The sequence below is a fragment of the Ambystoma mexicanum genome, chromosome 8 (genome assembly GCF_040938575.1).
Source record: "Ambystoma mexicanum isolate Mex_15411 chromosome 8, UKY_AmexF1_1, whole genome shotgun sequence".
Classification (NCBI taxonomy): Eukaryota; Metazoa; Chordata; class Amphibia; order Caudata; family Ambystomatidae; genus Ambystoma; species Ambystoma mexicanum.
The window spans coordinates 296,275,809-296,301,063 of NC_090929.1; the positions used below are offsets into that span (position 1 = coordinate 296,275,809).

Genomic DNA, 25,255 nt, shown 5'->3' on the forward strand with positions numbered 1-25,255 from the left:
ATTATTATCACAACAGACAGTTTTAGCACACTACAAAATACAAGCCAGCATTTAAAGGAATGCAGCGGCCCATTTGTTTGTGGGTGGAAGGATGTAGAGAACCTGTAGGTGAATCTACACTCTTCCCACATAGCCTACAAATATGCTTATATGAAGTTTGATCCCCTGTCAGAAATGAGTTGCTTGGGGAATCCTACATGGTAGAATATCCCAATCAGAGCCATTGCAACAAGAGGGGCTTTGATGCTCCTCAGAAGGAGAGCCTCAGGGTACCTTGTGTCGTGGCCTACCACCACCAATATGTATCTATTCCCTGAGCTGGTTGGAGGATTCAAAGGACCCACAATATCAATGTCTTTTCTCTGGAAAGGCCACCCAACCACGGGTAGTGGAATTAAGGGGACCTTTGTGGCAACACCTGACTTGCCAGAAGCTTAACAAGTCAGGCTGGACCTGACAAATTCCTTAACCTTTACGCTGAACTGCGGCCAGTAAACTGGTGTGATGTCTTAGTCACTCCAAAGTGACCCGCTAAAGGGATTTGGTGAGCCAAATCCTAAAAGAACTTTCTGTGGCATTGGGGAATCAACAACCTTCTGGTGCCCTCCGCCTCAGAGTCTTTTGGCTCACTGTACGGGAGTCCATTTTCCCAGTACACTTTGAACAGTCCAGGGGCCTCACCCTTAGTCTGCTCCTCTGCCTGCTTCTGTAGACCCTCCCAGATTGGGACACTCTTTCTGGGCTGTGAAGAAGTCAGTCTGATCTGGGCCCCCAGCTGATGAAAACTCATCCAGCTTTGGTAGGCCTTTCAGGTCTGCACCCACCTGGTCCTCCACCTCAGGTTCCTGCGCTACGCCAGGCGACTCTGAAGCCACTGAGTCCCCTGATACCAAAGTAGAATCATCAGTGGTTACTGGCCCCGCTTCCGCAGGAGTAGGTGACTCAGCAGTCTGTGGAACTGAACTAAGGGCTACCGGCCACGCCGGTCCTTCCAACAAACTCTGTGGAAGCACTCCAGGCCCAAAGGCTCTGAGAGTGTTCAATCTGGCATTCTCTTTGGCCCTTTATCGGGTAGCCGCTGCGACTATCTCGCAGATCAGGAAGATCAGGAAGATCATTAGCCAACAGACATGGTACAGGGCTGGAGCCTTTCACCGCTACACAGCGCTGGGTTAAAGCGTGCTTGACATTGGGAGGGGAATTCCGGGAGGAAGTCCGCAATTTCCCGCCATAACCGTTGGTTGGCGGCAGCCAGCATGGCGTCTGCGTTGGCCTGACGCAGATGCAAGGAGGCGTTGGAGTAGATCTTCTTTCTGTATGCCTCCAAGATCTTCTCCACCTTGCCTAGCAGCACCGCAGAGGAGGAGGCTGAGGACGACTGAGGCTTGGAGTAAAGTGATGCTGCAGCAATCACTGAGGAGTGTGGCTGAGAATGGCTTGCGAGCAAGAGTGTGTCCCCCTCCATCTGCCTGTACTTGGCATCCAGGTGTCGGTTGACCGGCTGGACCGAGTGGGGCTTGAGCCAACTCTTCTTGGCCAGGGAGACTACATCGGTTTGCAGTGGAATTCCTGTTTTGGCAGAGAAGCGTCCTCTGAGGACTTCAGCGAGAACCCTGTCTGCCAGTTGTTAGACCTCGGGCTGAGGGAGGCCTAGGTACTCCGCCAGGCCAGCAAGACGTTCATGGAAGGCCCTGGCTGAGGATGGCATGTCCATATCCTCCTCCCCGTCCGTATCCTGCAGATCTGGAGGATCTTGTGGAGGAGGAGGAGTAGATGGCGCCAGAGGCTGAGATACAGGGACCGCGGAGGTTGCAGAGTTGGCTGTGGAGCCGGCTGCACCGGGGCCTGGGGGCCCAATGGAGGCGTCTGTGCTGCCTGTAGCATGGCGGGGAGGACTTCCCTGACTGCATCTTTGATGATAACCCCCATCTGAGGAGACCTCATGAGGCTGACAAACCTTCTCAAAGAGCACCTCCTCACTGGCCAAAGAGGTGGCAGGGGGTAGCGACAGGTTAGCAGGGAGCTGCTGGGGCCTCTGCATACTCTGTCCATATGGACGCAAAGTAAAGTTGTCCTGCGCAAATGATGGGTAGACTGTAGGCCACGTACCTGGTTGAAGCCAGTCCCACCTTGACACTCGTTCTTCATCAAATTCATGGAATGGTGTCGGACGGGTGCCCCTTTCTGGCGCTGCAGCCATTTTGTCGTGCTGCCTGCCACGTGCCTGCCACGTGTTGCTCAGCCCCCTGGGCCCGGCCTCATCCAAGACTCTTGCGTGTGGATCCCAAGGCCTACCCTGATCCTCGGGCCTCAGCCCGGTAGGTGTGACACCCTTGGTCCGGGGTCTGTAGAGCTGCGTTTAGGCGCCCCTTGGACGTACTGCCGGTATTAGGGCATAGCCCCTCAGACGCATTGCTGGTGTTAGGGCATAGCCCCTCGGCCATTGTGCCGGTAAAAGGGTGTAGCCCCTCGGGTGTAGACCCGGTAAAAAAACCTTCCGGTCCCTCAACAAAGCGCCCGGGAGGATCGGAGGATCCCTCGACCCGAAGGCCGGTAGCTGTAGCAGCCTCGGTGCATGTGCCGGTAGAAGGACCTGGACGGTCCCTCCCACGCGGGAGAGGAATCTCCCTTGCGAAGTGCACTGGAAAATATCGGCCCTACCTTGGGCCTGGATCGATGCTTCACGAAGTTCTTGAGATCCTCTAGAGGCGACTTCTGGAAGAGCTCCCTCCAACTGGCTAGTCTGTTCTTCAGCGCTTTCGAGGACAGCCAGTCACATGCCGAACATTATTGACAACCGTGGTCTGGGCCAAGGCAACATAGGCACAGGGTGTGGGGGTCTGAAGTTGGGAAGAGCCTGTTGCATTATTTTGGAATGATAGATAAGACAAAAAAAAAAAGACAAAGAGTAGAAGTATCCGTGCATGGAATTACATGGCTGAAGCCAAACCCAGGAGTGCTGGTGAATTCAGCACGTTCCCGTCGACGCGGAAAAGGGTACTGAGGTGTGGCGCTGGAGGGCAGAGTCAGGCCAGTGCATTCTCCCTGGGCCGCGCCCCCGCACGTCTCTAAATTTAAAGGGGAAGAAGGTTTTTTTCTGGTGAAAAAGGTTCCGTCTCCCGTCCCTTGGAAGGGACGCCCATACAGTATGGAGGAAAGGGGACGGGATGTAAGAGTATGTATGAGTTTCCACACTGCCCTTTTCCTCATCTACAAACTCACAGATGGAGACATTTCTTACCAGTAATGTTCTTTCTATGGATTCTTCTCCCACAGATTCCTCATCTTGAAGATAGCTATCCAGCATCAGCTGCTCAGAATTCTTTTTCGACAGGGGGCATATCGAAGCTCGATATTGTCTGACAACTCCCTCGTATACAACTGTGCCATTCCTCGATCGGATATGACGTTGGGCGTCGTATAAAAGGATGCACTACGCCCCAATAAATCAGTTCCCCACTTCTTTCCCCCTGGGATCAGCCGGGGACAGGAAACATGTGGTAATGGGGAAAGGCATAGAAACAAACAACAACAGCAAACAATAATTGTTTGCTTACCTTGTTCTTCAAGATCTCAACCTTGCAGCAGAAACCAGAAGAAGTAGGGCAGTCAAGTCAGCCAACTGCTGCTGCCCAAAATGTAGCGCTCTGCTCCTCATGTCATTTCACAGAGAAACATGACCACGGAATATCATTAAGACTAAGGACTTCCAGGTCGGGTAGGCTGGGAGGACGATGAGGAATCTGTGGGAGAAGAATCCATAGAAAGAACATTACTGGTAAGTAATTTCTCCTTCAATGGACTGAATTCTCCAATGGATTCCTCATCTTGATGGACTCCCAAAGCAGTAGCCATGCTGGAGGACGGTTGGAAGTCAAACCAAAAAGCTTGGTAGGACTGCTCTATCAAAGCATGCGTCTGCCCCATAGGCCAAGTCAAAGCGGTAATACTTGGCAAATGTGTGTAGAGAAGATCACGTTGCTGCACAACAAATGTCTCTAACCGGCACTCCCCTCTGAAGAGTCGAGGAGGCCGCAACACCTCTGATAGAGTGGGCCCAAAGCCCTGCTGAAACCTTCTTACCCATGGTCTAGTAGCATTCAGAAATGCATAGCACTATCCAGCGCAAGATAGTTTGCTTAGTAACTGCTCACCCCAAATCTGGATTGTGAGAAACCAACAAACAATTTGTCATCCTTTCTCAAGGAGCCTGTTCTGGCTAGGTAAAAACTCAGTGGCCCCTTGGGATCCAACCTGCAGAGACTCCCTTTGTCCTTTGGAGAATGGGGTGGAGGGTAATAGGCTGGAAGGTCAATGCTCTAGCGAAGAGGAAATTCTAACACTGCTTTTGACAAAAAAATAGCAAGCACTTTCAGGGAGACTTTCTCTTTAGAAAAACATTAGGAAGGGGGCTTTACTTGAGAGAGCCTGCAATTCACTCACCCTTCTAATGAAAGTAATTGCCACCAAAAAAGCAGTCTTCAATGTGACGAGTCTGATAGGAGCTCAAACGTATCCCCCATTAGAAAGGTGAGAACCAAGTTCAGATCCCAATCCAGGACTACAAAAGGCAAAGGAGGAAAATAATTAACAAGACCCTTCAAAAACTGGGCCACTACAGTGGTGAAAAAGGGAAAGAGCCGCCAGATACCCCTTCACAGTAGCCACTTGCATGCCCAATTTGGCTAGGGCCAACAAAGGCTCCCTCACTGAGGAGGTGTGACATGACATGGGGACCCCCTCCTTTTGCCTTGCACCAGGTCACAAACTGTCTCCATCTGCCCGTATATCGGCACTGAGTGGATGGTCTACGTGCAGTCAACAGCACTTCTAGCACCTCTTTATGGAAGTCCCAGTCTCCATAGCCTCTCAAGAGCCAGGCATGCAGCTGGAGAGGGTCTGGGTTCAGATGAAGCATACTGTCTCCCGACTGCGACCAGAGGTGGGCATATGGCCAGTTCCAGGAGATCCGGGTACCATGTCCTCCTCGCCCAGTCTGGGGTGATCCCTGAATCTCCATAATCTCCTGAGAACCCAAGGGATGACTGGTATCGGCAGGAACGCATGAAGTAGGTGAAAGACCCACTGCACTAAAAATACATCCACAACTTCCCCCCTGGGGGAAATTCCCTCAAACAGAACTGCTTGAACTTTGTGTTGTACACCGTCACAAACAGATTCACTTTTGAGGTGCTCCACCAGACGAACGATCTCTGAAGTGACCTCCAGGAAGAGCTCCCACTCATGGGAGACTTTGCTCTGCCTGCTCAGAGCATCTGCCAACCCATTCTCCACTCCTGCCAGATGAGCTGCAGAGGCTGAGATGTTCTCTATCCTCCAGAAGCATAGCTGCATGGCCTCCCTGCATAGGTGCAGTGATCTCACGCTTCCCTGCTTGTTGAAGTAGTGTATGGTCACTGCTTTGTCTGTTAACACCAGGATATGTTTCACCTGCAGAGCAGACGCAAAAGCCGTCAGCACCAGTCCGACTGCTTGCAGATTTATGTGGTAACCTTTCTCCTCCTGGGACCAATTGCTGATTATCTTGAGAGAGCCGAAATGAGCTCCCCAGCTCTTCACCGAGGCATCAGTGACAACCTGCTCCTCTGACTATGCTGCCCAGAAAGGTTCTCCCACCAACATGTTCGACCTATAGCTCCACCAGGTCAGGTTGTTCATCACATACCTCGACACCTGGAGCACATCCGACAACTGGCAGACATACTGCAACCACTGTCTCCTGAGAAGCCACTGAAGAGATCTCATCTGAAGTTCTGCATGCAGCACCAGGAAAATACAGTATGCCGTGAGGCCCAGCAAGCACAGGAAGGCTGAAGCCAGAAGACTGCTGGAGTTCTGGAAGAGACTGATCATGTGTGCCAAGTTGGTGACTCTCTCCTAGGGAGGAAACACCTTCCCGGGTGTCCAAGACTGCTCCGATTATCTGGAGCATTTGTACTGTCGAAGTCCGCAATTTCTTTAAGTTCAGGAGGAAACCTAAGTCATGTAGTAGCGAACAGGTGTCGTCGAGATGACTTGAACCCTGTTCTGTGCTTGAATCAGCCAATCATCCAAGTATGGAAACACAAAGACGCTGTCTCTTCTGAGGTGGCCGCTACTACTGTCATCAGCTTGGTAAAGACCCTCAGGTGGAGGTCAAGCCAAAGGGGAGCACTTTGAATTGATAATGCACGTCCCAATGACGAACCTTAGGAACTGCCTGTGCTTCCTGTCAGATAGGCATGTGAAAATAGTAATCCATAGGTCCAGTGAAAGCAGCCAGTCTTGGAACTGCAGATCCTGGTGAATCTCCCTCAGCGTCACCATCCGGAATTTGTCCTTCCTCAGGAATTTGTTCAAATCCCTGAGGTCCAGGATGAGAAGCAGAAAGTAACCAGAGTACCAACCCTAGCCTTTTTCCTCAGCTGGAACTGCTTCTATTGCTCTCTTCAAAAGACGGGCCTGAAGCACTTGCTGTAGCTCCAATTCCTGCCGTCGGGAGGGAGGAGGCGGTCTGTCTGGTGGCCTTTTCAAAAATGGGAGGCAATAGCCACACATCAGTGAAGAACCCAGGCATTTGAAGTAATTTACTTCCATTTGCCCAAGAACTCATAGGCTCTCCCTCCAACCGGTAAAATATGAAGGGAGAACTCAAAGAGGTTTCTGAGGCACCGTGGACATCGTCACTCTCGCCCCTCCTCTACCTCTACCTGGACGCATGAACCTGTGTTGCCGTATTTTGGCCTGGGGTGCTTGCGCCCTTCTGGGAAAGGTGAAGTACCTCCTGTAACCCCGTCCTCTGGACCCAAAGGCAAAAATCTGTTGTGCAGGCTGTTGCTGCACTGCTAACCCTAGTGACTTGGTTGTGAGCTTTGAGTCCTTAAACTTTTCTAGGGACTCTTCGGCTTTGGGCCCAAAAAGATGTTTGCCATCAAAGGCAAGGTCAAGCAATTTTGATTGAACATTCGGGGAAAACCCATAGCCCCTCAAATATGTCGACCTGCACAAGACTGTCAACGTGCCCACAGCCCAATCCATACAATCAGCCGCGCCCATTCCTGCTTAGAGCGCTTGATATGCAATTTCCTTGCCATCAGCCACTACATCTAAGAAGCCCGCTCGGACTTCCCTCTCTGGGAGGTGATCAGCAGCTTCCGAAATTGTGGTCCAGAGGATATGGGTAAATTTTGAGAAAGCACAAGAGGCATTTACAGCCTTAAGAGCCATGCTCCCCGAGGTGAAGACCCTTTTCGCCAAAGTAGTGAGGTTTTTCGAATTCCTATTGGTGGGGAGGTTCTATTTCAATGTTGAGGGTCTAGATGTAACCATCACGGCCTGCACCACTAACCCCTCTGGTTCAGGAGAGACATCAAAAATGATTGGTCGCCTCTTGCCGGTTTTTACTTCTTCGTAAGCTCCATGTCGACTGCCAGTGTCGAACATGGATGCTGCCAAAAGGTAATGGCCAGGTCTGCTATAGCTGCATTGAATGGAAAAGCATGTTCCGCTTGCGGGCTATGGTTGAGGATGTCAGTGAGGTCGTACTGTGACACTGCTTCAGCTGTGTACCGAGACCCAAGGCAACAACGACCATCTAGACCGCCTTGTGGTATTGCGCGTTCGGGTGCACGTATGGTTTCAACTGCTGGAATTCCATATCCAGAGATGTGTTCAAACTACTGACATTGTGAAGGCTCTCCGCCAATTGAAGAAACCCAGCTTGGTCCGCCATGAAACCCAGCAACGGATCCAAGCTGCACCTTCAATTGGCTTCAACCCAATCGGTATTGGCTCGCCCTCATCAAAAATCAGCCTAATCGAGTCAAAGTACACAGATCCAGTGTGCGGCACAAAACTTTGATCTTGCGGGGCTTCTGATCAAAGGGCTTCTTCGCCTGAGGGTGCAGCTGGCTGTCTCAGCGCAGGAGGAAGTTTCTCCCTAGGGGTCTTGTTCGAGGGTGTTTGACCCACCTTGTCTTCCTTGATGCCAGTTGGACCAGGAGTGGTTGGAGCAGTATTGACCTGCAGAGTCGAGGCGGAAACCATAGCAGCTGAGGCCTTCTCTCAAAAACCTTGAGCATTTGAGTTTTTCAATCCTCTCGCTCCTTCCTAGATGCACCCTTCGCAACGCATGACTTACTGCTTTCATCCGACGAGTCAGAATTGCGCATGTATTTATTCTTGTGCGACAATGACGATGAGGAATGCTGAGATTCGCTACAGCAGTGCAAAAGCTTTTAAGATTTCTCAGGAGTCGGCCCTTTGGTATCATGCTCCGATGACCTTGGAAAGCGATTTTGCCGGTGATTCAGACGGTCGTCTGCTCCGTGTCATGTCCGACAACATGACACCATACACAGATAATGTGTGGGTCCGTGAGGGAAAGTTTGCAGTTGCAGTCCTTGCAACATTTAAACCCAGATGGCTTAGGACCCAGCATACTGACACGCGTTATCTGAATAGCGTGCTGAGCGTGTGGAAAAAAGGAAATTAGTTATGGAGCCGTAGTGCATCCTTTTATACGATGCCCGACGTTATGTCCGATCAAGGAATGGCACAGCTGTATACGAGGGAGTCATTGACGATGATATTGAGTGGAACTACGCCCCCTCTTGAATACATTTCTAAGCAGCTTCTGCTGGATAGCTATCTATCAAGATGAGGAATCTGTGGGAGACTGCAATACATTGAAGCTTGTTTTGTTCCTCATGGGCTACAATGTATCAGAGAGAGAGGTGGAGATTGCAGGTTGGTTTTTCTTTGTAATGCTTACTCCCATCTGCCACCCCCTAACTGACTCCCCTCTAAGATCGCCTACCCCCTTACACTACACACACAATCCCCCCACAAACAGCACCACAGGTCTAAACGAGCCATGACTAAGCTCTCCTCTTTAGCTCTGTCGCACTCTCCCACATCAGTGGATAACTAGACCCAAAGCGCTGTGGCTTATCAGATCTTGGGCTCTTCCCTATGCATAACATACTCCCAAGTTTGTTCCACCAAACTCATGGAAAGTAGATGGCACTCAGTAAGTGGGCACTTCCGACCTGCACCCATCAACACCAGAGTTTTCGTATCTGCCTTTTCCATTGTCCCACTAAGGAACCCCACCCCCTTATCTCTTACAGAGCCAAGCACAGTGAGGCCAGCAACAGTGGCAGACAGGCGCTATACACGACGTACATTACATTCAATCAACAGATGTCTTCAATGCAGATGTAGCAGAGCTCTCCCTTCACTAACAGTGCACCTTTAGTTTCACTGATGTGCAGATAATCTACAAAATCTTAGTACAGCTGCTCTGCCTGGACTATGCAGATGTGTGTCTTTGTGTATGCTTCCTTTACCCCGGAATCGTCATCTCTATGGCTATGCCAGTGACTGAAACCCTACGGGTACATGCAAAGGGTTGTTTTTGTCCCTAGCCAGGTAATTTAAGATCTTGCTTCAGAGCTACCAGAGTTCCTGTGACTCCCAAAGCCGTATCGGTCACTGCCCATTAAAAGCAGGAAGAAACGTAATGGGAGCATGCACAGCCAATTAGGGACTGATGTCTGAAGCCCATCCTCATTTAAGGTAAGCTGGAGTACAGGTGACACATAGGATCCTCAGACTTCCATGTTCACAATGTGTAATTATTCTCAATATGGTTTCCAGTGGGGGGGGGGGGTAAGTCTCTCCCTGGGCCCAAGTTAAAAGGACCGACATGTGGTTGCTGAGCTTCAAGTTAAAGGTTTTCTATGTATCGCCATGGTATTGTATTTGGTATTTTATTACGTATGGTGGATTCCTAGCCTGACAACGGGATTTGTGCATCTCTGAAAGAGCCATTGTTGGAGAAGTGATACAGCTGTGGGCAAGCTCAGGCCTTGCTCAAGTATGAAAAGTTGTGACTGTTAATGGATTAGTTGGTCTTTTGAGTGATCTAAAAACAAGGTACAGGCGTTCCCCTTATCCTCTAGTTGTAACTACACATGACATGACCGCTATGATGTTCGACTGATAATCCCTTTTTCTTATGAATTCTTAGAGATATGTTGCAGCAGATACTCCACAGGAATGTTAGCATGCTCGGAAATACAAACTTTATAGACTGCATACACAAGTGCATCAACACGCTTCCTATAGAAATCTAATCAGAGAGGCAGCATTAGCTGCAGAGTCAATTAAGAGCCCCCAATCCAATCACGCCTTTTTACATAATTTTTGAAATGTGTCTCCCTCCACAGTGTCTTCCAAGCATCCCAGCCCAGTGCTCCTCAATACACATTTCGCAATCTGCAGCTCTCTGCTTGCCATGAAGTGTATCCAAAGGTTACTTGCCCATTGCGCGTTAGCCTTTGTTGCTATTCATGTTGGTGTAGTGCTTACAGATGGCCAGCGCACATGCTTGCTATGCTTATCAAGCCACTTTCAGACATGATGGCCATTTGCAAGCTACTTCGCTGTTTATCCATATTTTATGCTACAGGCAGCTTATGTTAGATAACATTTACAACATATTCCACGTGTGGAACCAACTTCAAATTACGAAGTGCAAGCAGCTGGCAGTCAAGCGATGAGAGAAATGTCAAGAATTAAACTCCTTGTGGTGCGTTGGTGTCATGCTGCTGCTTGAGATAGGAAAACAACGGAGATGAAATTACATACTGCCAGGTAACTCCCCGGGGACCGAGCTTTGCTCCTCTGCCAACATGGCGGACAAGATGAAAGAGAAGGTTGGAAGCGGCCGCATAGAACAGCCAAAGGCAGACACCACAGCGGATGGGCACAAGAGAGCATAAGGGGAGGAGGGCAGGGGGCGCAGGGGAGGAAGGCGGAAACAAGCGGGGAGCGAGAGCATCGACATCACCACAGAGACACCGACCGCAACCCAATATGCAAAAAACATTGGACCACCAACAGCAAACACGGCGAAAGCAAAAGCAACACAAAGCAGGAGTGTGAGACGGACGGTAAAAAATAAAATAAGGGTTTAAACATGTTGAATGCCAGAAAATGGGATGAGGGGGAAGAGGGAAAGGGGGTGGGAGAAAGGGAAAGAGAGAAACATGTTAAGATCCATCAGTTACTGAGCAGAAGCTACAAACACAAACGTTAATGCATGTTATGTTAAAGAAACTCAGAGGAATGGGATTCTGGACTGGAATAGGGGAGATGTGCATGCCACATATGAGAAACCTGCGGAATACAAATGGACCTCATACTCATCCGGATTACAAATATACCTTTACACAAATCAATTGTAGCTGGTTCATAGTTAATTCTCATGAAAATAACATCTCCCAAACTGCCCCACAGAAAGTAATAGATGACCATCCAAAGTGGTCAACGGTGACAGATCAGTAGCATAAACAGCAGTTAATAGCCCTAGTTCCCTATCAAAATAACAAGCGGGCGGGGAAGGGAATGGAGCAGTCCAGCCATAGCATTAATCAGTCTCAGCACTGCACCATAAAGAGCAATGCTCAGTTCAGTTCATAGGCTTTATTTCGACGAACAATACATTGCATACTCATTTCCTATTCTCCAAATCTGCCTCGAAACGTACTCTAGTTGATCCCAAATGCTTTAGGATGTACGCTTCTTTTCTGCATCATAAAATTATGGTCTACCTAACATAACTAATATGCACCCCCTCCCTGCTACATCCCTCTCATCCTTGTGTCTGTGGCACCTTATTCCCTATTTCTCATCATCTAATCTTCCTCCTGCCGCTCTTCCTTGAACAGACTAAGATCTGCATACTGTTGGCAGAGTGCAAATTTGCCAATTTAGGGACACGCCTAAAAGGTCTGAGACTACTAGCATGGTGCCGAACAACAGAATCCTTTAGCATCAACAATCCGAGATCATGTGTAATGCAGGAAGGGGGGATAGAAGATGCTGAAAAGGGGATGTTGGTAGATTGAGTGGTGCAGTGTTCCAGAAAGTGGTTGGAGTGACGATGATGTGAATGGAAGCTTAATGGCAAGCGCTGTAAATGGAATGCAGTTCATTTTGAAAAAGACAGAACATGCAACCAGCCCTTGAAAAGTCTATCTCTTGGTCTGTGTTGAAGAGGAATAGCTGTGGCTATCTGTTTAGCATTGAAACGCCTTGCCCGGGAGGGTTGAAGAATAGGAGTAACCAAACAATTACTTTCAGATCTATATGCCGAGAGATGATTTCACCAAAACACTTTCTGTCGAGCTGACCCACCTCCAGGCACACTACCAATGTCCAGGTTTGAATGCAGAGTTTACCAACAGGGAAGTGCTCTCTAGTGTTTGTTTGAATAAAGCACATGGTCTCAATACTTGGGGCATTACCATCTCCTGCCCCACAACAAGAGAGAAGCTGGAATCTACACCTGCATCAGGCCGCAAGGGCCTTTTCATCATGGCCGCCATACGAGGCAGTATCTCCAGCAGCTGATGTGTGAAGTCCTCGTTGCCCCTGCATGATTGGCTGGCCAGTTCTTATTTTGTGGTCCAGCCGCCAGAGGTGGCAGCCGATCGCCAGCCCCCTCAAGAGCCGCTCTATGAGAAAGTGCACTGAGCACTACTTGCTCCTTCTTTACAAGACTTGGAGCATTACCATCTCCTGCCCCACAACAAGAGAGAAGCTGGAATCTACACCTTCATCAGGCCGCAAGGGCCTTTTCATCATGGCTGCCATGCTAGGTGGTATCTCCAGCAGCTGATGCGTGGAGCCCTCATCGCTCCTGCCTGACTGGCTGGTCAGTGCTTCTTTTGTGGACCAGTCCACAGAGCCGGCAGTCTATCGCTGGCCCCCTCAAAGGGCCTCATCTAAAGGCCAGGTCCCCCCCTGTCTGGCCCTGTCCGGGTCTGGACACCCTGGAGAAAATGAACTGCAATTCCTGGTAAGCGAACCTGGGTCACTTGAGCCTGTCTGATTCCTGCCAGTTTATAACTGACTTGCTGTGTGCTGTGCTCGCACCCCTAACTTGAGCTTCATTCTGCGCAATTGTCCCTCAGTAATGTGCACCTCCTCCGGCCCTCTCCACATGACTTGCTTCCCTGCAGGCCTCGATTGGCTTGCCTCCCCCCTTTTTCTAATTGACCACCAGGGTCTTGCAATCCTCATCAAAACCACCACAGCCATGCCATCTTTTAATCCTTGCTGTGTCACCCACCTCTGCAGCTATCGTCACATGCATACTCTTCCTGCTGACCTGTTACTCTAATGTACATGCCTCTCTCTTGCATCGCATGTTGATCTACTCTTTGCTCTGTCTCCAAGGTGTGTTTTTTCAACTGTGCATCCTCCACTTCTGCTGCATTTAGGTGTTTCTGTTAATAATCGAATCTAGGTGCGCCTCTCCAGCTGTGCATCGTCCACTTTTTGCTGCATTTGAGATTCTGTAAATAATCAAACCTAGGTACGCCCTTCCAACTGTGCATCCTCCACCTTTTGAGGCATTTTTAGTGTTACTGTTAAAAATCAAATTTAGGTGCACCCTTCAAACTGTGCATCCTCCACTTTTTGCTGCATTTAAGTGTTTCTGTTAAAAATCGAATCTAGGTGTGCTTTTCCAACTGTGTATCCTCTATTTTGTACTGCTTTTAGTGCTTTCTGGCAAATTTGATTTTAGGTGAGCTTCCAAAGATTTGTTAATCTTGCATTTGCTTGGCTGCCTCATGAAATTGTACTGTTGCATAGTGCTGCCAATTCCTCGGACTTAGGGACTTGCTGTCCTCACCCCTTTCTCTTGCTCTCCCATTACTGTAGGCACCAGATGGGAAGTGCTCTTGGCTCACTTTGCATCTTCCAAATGCACCATGAATGTCTATCACAATGGCACCATCATGGCGCAGGGCTCCCAGCCCAAACTCCTCCTTCTTGACAGGCGTCTTCCATCACTCTTCAACTTTCCCCCTCTCTTGCCACCCCCCTTCAATTTTCCCCCTTGACCCTTCAGTGGTGGCTCCCCACTCCTGCGCCCCCGCAAATCTTTTAAAGGAGACAACCAGCTTCACTTAGCTAACCTCAACTCTCGCTCTGCTATCAATCACTCCTCTGACATCTGTCTCCTCCTTGAAGACCTTGACGTCCTTGCTCTCAATTAGACATGATTCAAGGTCAGCTCTGTCACTGCTTTTGACACTCTTCTCTGTGAGGGCAACAAAATCCTGTCGAATCCCAGACCATCCCGGCCTGGTGGTGGAGTGGCTCTGATCTTCCCAGAGTGGTTTCCTGCCTCCATCATCCCCCCTCAAACCTACTCATCGTTTGAAAGCCTAGTCTGCAGGCTTTCTGTCATGCCTACCTTCTCTCTTACTCTTGCTACCATCTATAGGGCCTCTGGACCAACTTCCGCTCAGCGTCTCAGAATGGGCGCACCTGTCCTCCTCTCTTCTTTCCACCTCCCTCAAAATGATCTTCCTTGGGGCCTTTAACATCCATCTCGACTCTCTGGATGTGGCTACTATACTCTTCCACAACCTCTGCAACACTATTTCCTTCACTATCCTTCCCTCTGGTCCAACACACTCTGCCAGACACACATTGGGTGCTCTCATCTCAACAGGCATCCCAATCTCCTACCCTCTTACTTGCCCCTCTACTGGTCTGACCTCTCTCACCTCTCTTCCCACCTCGACTTTCCTTGTCCCCTGATGATGCCTCACCCCGCACTGCCAGTATCCTTCTCCGTCATTCGACTGATGAAGTGTGTGTCAGTTGCTGCATTTGACTCTTCCTTCACTCCTCCTCCATCCCCTTCCTTGGACTCGCCTTTAGACTCTGTTCTAGCTAACCTCCATCTTTCTATCTCTAACACCCGGGACATCCTTGCCCCCCACTCATTTTCAAAGGCCAGTCTGGCCATGGCAAAATAAGTTGCATGTCAAACTGTGCCTAAAATGTATGAAAATGTGTCCCACTAACAGCCCATCTATCTTATGCAACTGATGGAGCAGTAACCAGAAATGGATTGAGAAAGCTAAGCGGCCTTACAGTGGCTATTCGTCTTAGTATCCGAGTATCTCTGTATCCACAGGACTATCCAAAGGCAGGTAAGTAACAAGGAACCCAAAAGTGTTCTGAAATTCCCAAAACAAGTTCATACGAGTCTCACACTACTGTCCTGTCATCCATTTTAATGGCTGTTGACTTTGGGAACGAGCTTTCCAAAGTAGATGAGAACTTCATCACTTTGAGATTTTTCTATATTTAACTTTGACCCACCTCTAGTTCAACATGATATTTCATTTTTGAAGTGTAGGCATTTTCTTGCGCTGTCTGGGGCTACTGATCAGAAAACTGTAAAGTTTTGGAAATGTGTTGGGGACTTGGGTATGCAGAGGTGCCAGATTCCTTACCTGAGATTCTGCTGCTAAGCGTGGCATAGAGACTGCTCTTCCCTGACTCTCCAGGGCCGGTTGGTGCTCCCCATTGGACAGGTTGGGACCCATTTGTTTCATTTCCACAGACTGCAGGTACCAGAAAGCCACATCGAGTGGAAGAAGGACCCCATTGTCAGAGGAAGAAAGAGAAAAGGAAGTTATATCAAACAACTGTTCTACAAGGATGCCAGTAAAACCATTTCCGAGACTGAGGCTATTTCATGCACATTCCCTTGGAGACCCCACGTGGGGACAATATAATTGTGGAAACTGTTGGAGGAAGTCGTGGTCTCCCTCAGAGTATGTACTTTCGGACTGGGTGGAGGACATTACGTGGTACATCCCTCCAGAGGAGAATGAGAATAATAATAATTTTACATGGAGTACACAACAAATTGCATTGTAACAATAGGTGCCTCTGCTCAGTTAATTGTACCTCTTTTGTTGGCAACTGCAGGATGAAAGTTTGAGTACGGCTACTGGAATTCCATATTGTATCCCGTAGGTCCCCATAGAGGTTCTCAGCCCACTGAGTGAGCTTACCCACCTAATAGGGTCACCATCATCCATTGCAGCCAACCTTGCAGAGAAACCTTTCCAAAATGTTCACAGATTACCTGCATAAGAGTCTCCATATCAAGGCATCTCTGGATTCAGAGAATTTGTATAAAGATATTATGGTTGATTTGTTTATTATTTAGGAGACCTTTCACCTTTGTAGGACTTGTATGCAGATATTCTCCTTCATCTGTTCATAAGATTTTGTCAACCTGTCGTGCAGGGCAACATCCAGATAACATGAGTCTTACTGAGTAGCCTTCCACATGTACATTTATATGCATGTGCCGTTGCACTCTATTGTTCAGGCAGATAACACACTTCCCCACAATGGCCTTCATCATACATATGTATTAGAGCAGTATTTATGTTGCTGTCAAGGCAAGGTCGCTTCTTACAAGCAAATTTCACCATGCATGGTGCATAGGTACTAGTCGAGTGCGTGTGACACCAACATGCAGGCGTCACACTATCCCATCAGTGGTTCACCTCAGGCATGTGTCCATAAAATGTGATCCAGTGCCCTTGCACAGCAAGGTCCAGAAAACATCTCCTCACCAGAGTCCTTCCCAAGTATTTGTATCTTTAAAGTGTCACACACTTTTCCACGCCATACTGCTTCATGCACACTATGTCCATTTGCTGTGTCCTCACACCCTGCCAGAATGCAGTGAGAACGTGCTTGGCCTTATCCAATTTATCCACCATGCATGTGTCCACAAGCTATGGACACTCTCTTCAAGAGTTGCTGCAAGACTGCGCATGCATGAATGAGTATACACCCTCACTCACCTGCCCACAACTGTGCCCCATACTGTATCACTGTATTTTGTGAAAATACCTTTTCTCTCCTCCAAAAGCAGTTTTGATTCTCCTTTCCAATTTTTATGAGTGGTCTCCTTTATTCATTTTTTAAGCTCTGGTCAGTGCCCTCGCAGAGCCATGGTCGGACAGTGAGAGGCCACCCGGATTCTCCTGTGTGAGTGCCTTATTTCATTCATCTGTGCAGTACTTCCTTTCTCAACAGTGTTAGGTTTGCACACCTGGGTGGGCAGCTCTTCTCTGCCATATGACTATCCAGCCCTCACCGATCCCACTCTCACTCACCTGTTTGCAGGCCCGCACAGCATGGATTTCCTCCGAGTGACCCCGCTCAAATGCAGGTGTCCGGGATTCGTAGAAGACATCCTGCCCATGATGGGCACCCCACGAGCTGGACTCGCGGATGCCGCTGTCTGGATTAGGGCTGAAAAATAAGAAAAAAGGAGTGAGATGGCGATGGTCACCGTGACCATTTAAGGAACAAAATCTGCCCAAAGGCACAGAATATTCTGATCAGGTCATGTACAGCTCGGTAGAGATCCAGAAGCAAACACATTCCAAATGCCTGTCACGTCAATTAGGGGGGCAATAAATGAGGGTTTGGGAAGGGTAGCTGCAGGACTCTAAGGAACACTGCATTATTTGATGTCCATGGGTTCGATGGGATCGCTTCTTAGTAAATAGGGCATTTCTCTTGGGTTCTCCCTAAAGCAAGGGTCAGCAAAGCAGAGAAAGCGTTCGTTTACTATGCATTCACAAACAAACATATACATGCCAGAGATGAAAGTATGCTGCTTTAAAAAAAAAAAACTAGTCTAACGAAGAAGAGCAAAAACTCCGATTTGAAAAAAGGGTTACGAAGCCCCATTTTGGAAGTAACCAAAAATATATATCGGGGATAAGGAATGGGCATAATTAGAAGAGGTTGTTGTATGTGGCGTGCAAGCGGGAAGAAAATCGATCAAAAAACGCAATAGGAAGGGGGTGACGAAAAAACACACAACCTGAGAACTCGCGTTCCTCGAAGCATGCATTTAGTTAAACAACATATATCAGTGCCAACTGAACCATTTTTGGGGCCCTGGGCACAGACATCTTTGGGGCCCCCCTCCACCAAACCAAAGGAATTAAGTGATCAAGAATATCTGGCCGCACCACCCATCCCCTCGTCCTGATCACAACCTATAGGTTGATATGCCTTGCAGCATTCTAAATAAGCATGTTTATTTCCTTTAAGTCCCCTTATACTCTTCATTCTTGCTCTAATCAGAATAATGAACTTGTAGCATTTGAAGGCCAACATTAGCAGTCTATGAAGCGGATACTTCTGTTTTAGTATAGATACAGGATACTTGTTATCAATAGCATCCAGGAAGGTATGCAGCCTGTAGTATTAGTGCAGGACCATATGTAAAAGGTACATGCAACCCAGAATAGACAGAGAACTCCCATTAGTTGCCTCACAGAATGCAAAAGTGCTCAAGCATGGATAGAGGAGACCAATTGGAAGGAAGGAGAAATCTACACATATCATGGCATGGATAGTGGATGCAGATAAACTACCAGGAAGGTGTCTGTGTCCAGAAAGACTGAGATAAGAATTTGAATATGGTTTTCAAATAGTGTTGCCATTAGAGATCAAAGTAACAAGTGCTGTGGTGGCAATATATCAATGCTCACTATTATAGTGGAAGCAACATTATAGCCAGTGAACCTTTGAGTGAGGCTTTTATGCAGATCATACCCTGCGAAGGAAATCACTCTGAAGGGCTGACAATTGTGAAAGGTTTAGGGACTGGCAATTTTGAGAAGTTAGGAAATACAAGAATAAATGAGATCCCCAGGATCCCACATTGGTTAAGGAGTGGATTTGTGCCAAATCTGCAATTTCTGCACTTTAACACTTTCTTTTCCAGTTCTTATCATGAACTAAAACAATCTCATTTTATAAAATTGACTTGCAAAGTACACAAATCACTTAACCAAACATGACCATTTATAAAAACAAAAAATCATAGAAGGGTATTACACAAAATGGGAATGATTCTAGCTTCATTCTCTCCATCATCACGAGACGTACATAAATACCAGCATACCAATCGGTGTGATTTATTTAACACATTAAATCTGGGTTTTTCTTTCGTATTATAAAGCTTTAAATACTTCCAAAACAATGGCTTGTGACATTGTCATTTCTAAACGTGCATAAAAACCTTTGACTTTTACAAAAAAGCAAACCGTTTTTTGTGTCAACAGAGCAGACCTTAAAAATGCTTGCCCGAGCCCTGCAACATCTGGTCTGCTCTCTTCAGTCTACCACCCCTTCCCTTCCAGTCAAAAGGCCTACATGAGAAGAAAGATCAAGTAATGGGCTAAACAATGCCACTGCATGCAAGAAGGCAAACCTCACATAAAACATAAAAGATATTAGATGATTTGACCAGGATCACTGTATCGTCTGCTGACAAAGCCGGGATACAAGCATGCATGCTTTTGTTCCACAGTCTTGAATTTGGATACTTATTCACCTCTTGGACTAACAGTTTACGCTCATCGTTGGAAGTGATTGCCTAGGTTTTACAACACCCCATCTGAACAAACCAATGTCTAGACTTTCACCATACAGATGAAATGTTCATTTTTATAGCAACCCCTATCTGGTGCAGGCACATTGCTGATAATAGCACATGCTGTGCTATAAAACAAAGTACATATGCAGGTAGGTTTATAACTTCAAATATAGGAAAGGCTCAGCCAGCTTTGCTGGAATGTGGTATTCTAATCTTCCATATGAACACATATCTCTGCAATGAGTGCTTGACACACTGAGCTAACTTCTAAACGAGTGTGTCATTCAATTTATCAATAAGCATTTCAACTTTAGCTACTGCACAAGATAAACATTTTCCACAGGAAGGAAAGAATGCCACACAGTTATGCCGTTAGGAACACACAAACTATGTATACCACAGTGAACACAGAAGGCATTACATGCAGAATTGTTCAAGGTAGAATGTACTTGTCAAAACAGACAGGCAATGGGCTTAGAACCTCAGCAACATGCCATAAAATATCCTGACACGTGCTATTAAAGTCTGGTGAACAATGGAATCTTACTTCTGTAGATCAGGCAGCATTGTGGGGCCCCCTCCAAGGTGGGGGCCCTGGGCAAGTGCCCCCTTTGCCCTCCCATAAAAACGTTTCTGACATATATCCGGAGCGGAGTGGACAGAGTGTTTCCAGTGTCCAGTGTTTGGCAGTCTGTTTGCCATTCCCATTGTGAAGGAGGAGCCAGTTCTCAAAAACCCCTCGCTCAACGAAGCGGAGCGGAGCGGAGTGGACAGAGTGTTTCCAGTGTCCAGTGTTTGGCAGTCTGTTTGGCATTCCCATTGTGAAGGAGGAGCCAGTTCTCAAAAACCCCTCGCTCAACAAAGCGGAGCGGAGCGGACAGAGTGTTTCCAGTGTTCCCGGTGGGTCCGGGGAGGTCCGGGACGCCCCGCTCGGTGGATTTAAAGTGCAACTCAGCGACGTAAAGAGCCAGCCCGTAGCCCCACGGAGCCCCTGCAGATCGGTAGAACAATGCAGGGAGCAGGAGCGCCGGGCCATGACCAGCTGGAGGACGCCGCACAGCAACATCCGGAGGTGGCAGGAGCTCTGGTGGAACTGGCGGAGCCGCCGGACTCGCTGGAATCGCATCGAATCCTGCGGAGTAATACCAAGACTCTTTCCAAAGGAGAGCGGAGGTCGCTGGGGAAAAAAGGTAAGAATCCCGTGCAGACCGCATTAGACTTGAAAACTCTCAAAGAGTTGATGGCCACCGCCACCCAACTCCAGTCTCTAGGAGTTGGTAGAAGGGGAGCGGACATATCCCTTAATATGGATATGAACACAGAGTACCTTGAAATTGTAGCATCGCCCTCAGGGATGTTTGCCGCCCCCCCCCCCTGCAAATCCCTACAGACATTAGCAAGGCGGAGAAGACAGTGCCGGACCAGAGCACCGCTTCGGCGAGTGGTTCATCAGTCCTGACTACCGGAGGGTGGTCGGACTTGGGCCTTGCTCTGGCCCTGTGCACTAACAGGCGAGGGGGGCAGACTGAGCTGCTAAACAACTACAAGTCCCCAGAGAGGAATGTAGGGGACCCAGTACAGACACTGCCGATTGAAAGGCCGGTCAGTGTAACTAGACCCCTAATCCACAGTACTAAAGACATACAGATGGTGGCAGATGGGAACAGAGATTTAAATGATAGCATCGGCGCACTTAGCCCCACACACACTGTGATTAATCACCCAAACAGCCATCCAATAAGGATAGAGGAGGAAAACGTGAGTTTGGAGATCAGGGCAGCGCCGATCGATTGCATAACCAAGGAATCGAATCTTGACATAGAAGACTGGGTCGATTTTGGGTCCCCAGTACATACGAATATGACAGACCTAAAAAAGTGCAATGAATCCAATGGCAGTAAGCGCCACTATATTAAGTGCCAAAAGGGGAAAAAAACAACCGCAAGTGCATCTTTAAACCGAAGCCACCAAGACAATAAAATATCCACGCATCATCAGAAAAACCTCGGTATTATGGGGATAAACAAAATAAAACTTTCGGCAGTGAAAAAACCAGCAGCAGGGCCCGGAACGTACCAAAAACCCTGTATCCCAAATGCCCTGTTTTCCTTCTTCAAGACTGAACAGAAGAAACGCAAATTAGAAACAGAGGACGAAATCACTGATGCGGAAATTCTAGAAGTGATAGAGAGGTCTTTCCCTGCGATAAAAGCGAGGAAAATTGATACAGATATTACAGACAGTGAGATCAAAGTCGGAGATGGTGAAAGGGGATCAAGAGTAGCGGATCAGCCAGGGGTCATCCCAAATAAAACGGAACAAAAGGAAGCAAATGCAGAGGAAATAAATCAGGTAATCCAGTCTAGGCCAAAAGAAAAAGTTAGCCTAAATAAGACTGAACAAAAGAAAATAAATACAGAGGAAATAAAACAGGCAAACCAGCCTATCACGAAAGAAAAGGAGATGCAGACTCAAAAGACGACCACGGTAAAAGACCTGCTGACTGAACCGATAAACCCAAATAAAGTTGCTAGGGAAGCAAACACTGTATCAGATACCCCAAGGAGGGTGCTGACCTTTCAAAGGCGCCCCCGAAAATTAGCGAAAGCCATCTTATCCCGCAGTTGGGGCCTGAAGAAACCAAATCGGGGCCGAGCACTAATTCGAGGAGAAAATCAATCTCCATTGGGCCACCGATCCATGGCGTAGACACACCGCCAACGTCGAAAACAACATCACAAACCGGGCCCCAAGAATGGACTGAACAGGAAGAGATGTGGGCTCAATTAAAAACCCGGAACCCCCATGATTTAGTATCACGCGAGATCCCAAGAAAAGAGCAGAGGGAGCTGCAAGCACTACCTGAAAGTCCAAAAATAAATCTGAGACCCGAAATACAGGCGAGAAAGAAAACAAATAATGAGACATGGAGATATCAAGAAGGCGCTCTAGGCCTAAGAGCGCAAATGAGTGACCAATCCTGGACAAAAATTCACCTCCAACATACAGAAAGAGGAGAAAAATTAACCAGGCAAGCTAAAGAAGGAGGAATAATAAATCCAATTACCTCTAAATCATTCTCAGACTGTTCTGAAGTATCTATCGTGATAGCTGGGACCTCGATATTGGCCATCTCAGCTACCCAAGCCGAAACTGGCCCGGGCAGGGAAAGTTTGAACACGCCTGCCAAACACAGAAGGCACAGTGAAATTATGATCGACTCTCAAAAACCATCCCCAAACAAAAAACCTGATATGACCACAATCATGGCGGCGCTTACGATTGCACTTGCACCATTTTGCAAATTATATGAAACAATCAGTGACGCGGCAAAAGACAATACTACGCTACTGTGCAAGATGCAATCTAAGCTAGAGTTTCTGGAGGGTTACATTACAGCCACAGAGATCAAAAACAGCAAGCAGGAGTCAATCTGGGAGGAGAAATGGGCTAATCTAGAGATTGAAAGAAAATAAGTACTAGTTGCAAAAAAAATTGCAAAACAATGTATGGATAGAGCCTGCCAAACAACGGCGAAGTCGGATAGGGGAGAGTTGGAACCAATCTTCAATAAGCAAAAACCAAAAAATGCGAATGATCTGCCAGAACCACAAATTCAGAATGTGATTGGGGGTGCAAAAACAACACCAGCAATGACAAATCAAAAGAAAAAAGTGGCTCTTTGTTTGACAAGTGAAATCATCACAGGTCAATCAAACAAAACAAAAACAGCGACATCCGAGTCCAAAAAGGAAGATGAAATAATCAACTTAACCCAAAGCCCCAAAACTCCATGCTACAAAACCGCGGCGGCGACAAAAAGCCTGAAACCGACAGAAAAATCACCAAGAACGGTGAACAAATTCATGAGTGTAAGTGCACTGATGGACTTATCAGTACATCTCGAAACAGATGTGCAGGGTGAAGAGTTCACAAGTCCAGAGGGACCAGCAAAAGAAAGTAAATCTGTCCCTGACAGTAGGAGGGAAACAAATAGCAACGAAGTCCCAGTCAGCTCAATGTCAAAACCTGTAAAGGGAAAAAAACAAACATATAACGAATCTAGTTCTAGCCATGGATTATCCCCCTTAAATCAAAGATCACAGCGATGCTATGAAGAAAAAATAAGTAAAAGGGGCGAGGAGGAGAGCAGAGAAATTGCACACAAATACCACTCAGAAAAAAATAAGAATTCGGATAACGCTGAAAAAGAGTCTAGAGTCTTCAAACTAGAGCAAATGTCTTGCAAAAGTAGATACATCGTGCTTAACAGGAAAACGGTATTGTACTTATTAAGCAAAATACACTGCCTACAACATCTGAAGTCCGAAGACTTTCTATTAATAGAACCCTACCACCGTGATCAAAAGGCGAAGTCCTATCTACACATTCTAACCAAGGCACTAAAAGGGGTTCCGGAGGAAGCCTATAAGGATTTGGAACAAGCCGGATTTATTCTGACGGAAATATGTATGCCAAAAATAGATCTAAAGGCGCAGTCCTCAAAGGAGAGAGAGAGTCATAGATGGCACTACACATCCAGAACAAAAGAACTCTACAACAGAAAAAGACAAGCCCCCTTGGACCGTATGGAACAAGAAAGCCATCGGCATTACGAGTGGGAAAAAAGGGGGGTGAGAAACGAAAGATATAGACAAACAGATCCCGACCATAGGGAAGAACGAAAAAAAGAACGATCCAGGCATGGGGGTCAACCCCAGGAAAGAAGGGAACGACACAGAGCTGAAACTGTGGCTCAGTTGAAAATGACCAGGACGAGGCGCGAAATGTCGGAAGAGGAGTGTAGAACGGGAAAAGATCGAGAAATGAAAATGGTAGAGAGCCAAGAACTCAGACAACCAAAAGGACCATGGAATTGGTTGAAAAAAAGTTACATCCTCAACATGACAAATAGCAACCACCAGGAGGTGGGCCCAGAAACATACCGCCTCCAACCTACTACCAAGCAACGATACCTCAGAAATTGATCTCGATGGCCTCATGGAATACGAGAGGCCATAGACATTTGACGAACCCTGAAAATCAAGATCTGGGGGCTTTCGACATCCTATGTCTCCAAGAGAACTGGCTAACAGAAAAACCATCTTCAGACGGCTTTGAGATAGCCTTCTCTCCGGCCATAAAAGGCCTGCTGGGCCCCCCGTCTGCAGGACTCCTGTTAGCAATAAAGGCAGGGTCAGGAATTTCCATCATAAAAATGATAATCGAGTCGTATGGTATTCTGGCAGTTTCCACAACATGGGTCCAAGTAAACGAAAGGGAAAAGGAATGTGAAAAAGAGAAATTAGCTTTGATAACAACATACTGGAACCCGGAAAAAATCAACAACATCAGATTTTTGTAATCAAATAGCAGGAATAATTGACGACATTATCGTTGAAGATCCACAAACGCACATAATAATTTGTGGAGATCTAAACGCTAACTGCAGTAATGAAAATGAAAATATGGTGAAAAAGATAAAATCCTCAGGGGAACACAGAGGACAAATATGGATGAGGCTAATGAAATCGAGAAATCTCCACAATGTGGCCTCTCTGAAATCCTGGAATATAAACACTCCGACATGGGAAAGGGGGAATTCTAGCGCAAACATTGACTATTTCTTCATCTCCCACAGTCTAGTGGCATGTATGGAAGACTACTCAGTGATAAAAACCCAAGAGAGTGATCACAATCTGTTGGCTATAAAGTGGAAAGCACTACGACCTGTAAACAGCTACTATAACAACCAGATTGAGTCGAATAATCAACAAAACCGAGTATGTCTGACTGCGGCAAACATCGAGTCCATTACCAAAAAATACAAAACTGGCATTCACGAGCAAGGGGAAAAGACCCAAAGACCGGATTATCTTCCACTTCTACTCCAATACAGGTTGAAGATGTCAGGGAAAATTCAAAAGGCAAAACAAAACAAACATATATTCG

At 47.3% G+C, this 25,255-nt stretch overlaps 1 protein-coding gene across 5 annotated transcripts in view; it reads right to left on the reverse strand.

Annotated features, from left to right (window-relative positions):
- Positions 1 to 25,255, reverse strand: part of CACNA1B (calcium voltage-gated channel subunit alpha1 B) — a 2,298,664-nt gene that overhangs the window by 125,020 nt on the left and 2,148,389 nt on the right. For 3 of the 5 annotated variants that reach the window (XM_069609698.1, XM_069609696.1, XM_069609699.1), the window contains 3 exons: positions 17,019 to 17,157; positions 15,330 to 15,440; positions 10,654 to 10,689 (listed from right to left, as the gene is read on the reverse strand). In XM_069609698.1, the coding sequence (XP_069465799.1) occupies positions 10,654 to 10,689; positions 15,330 to 15,440; positions 17,019 to 17,157 (286 nt within the window). The remainder of the gene's footprint in view (positions 1 to 10,653; positions 10,690 to 15,329; positions 15,441 to 17,018; positions 17,158 to 25,255) is intronic. The other 2 variants (XM_069609700.1, XM_069609697.1) reach the window with 1 other exon arrangement.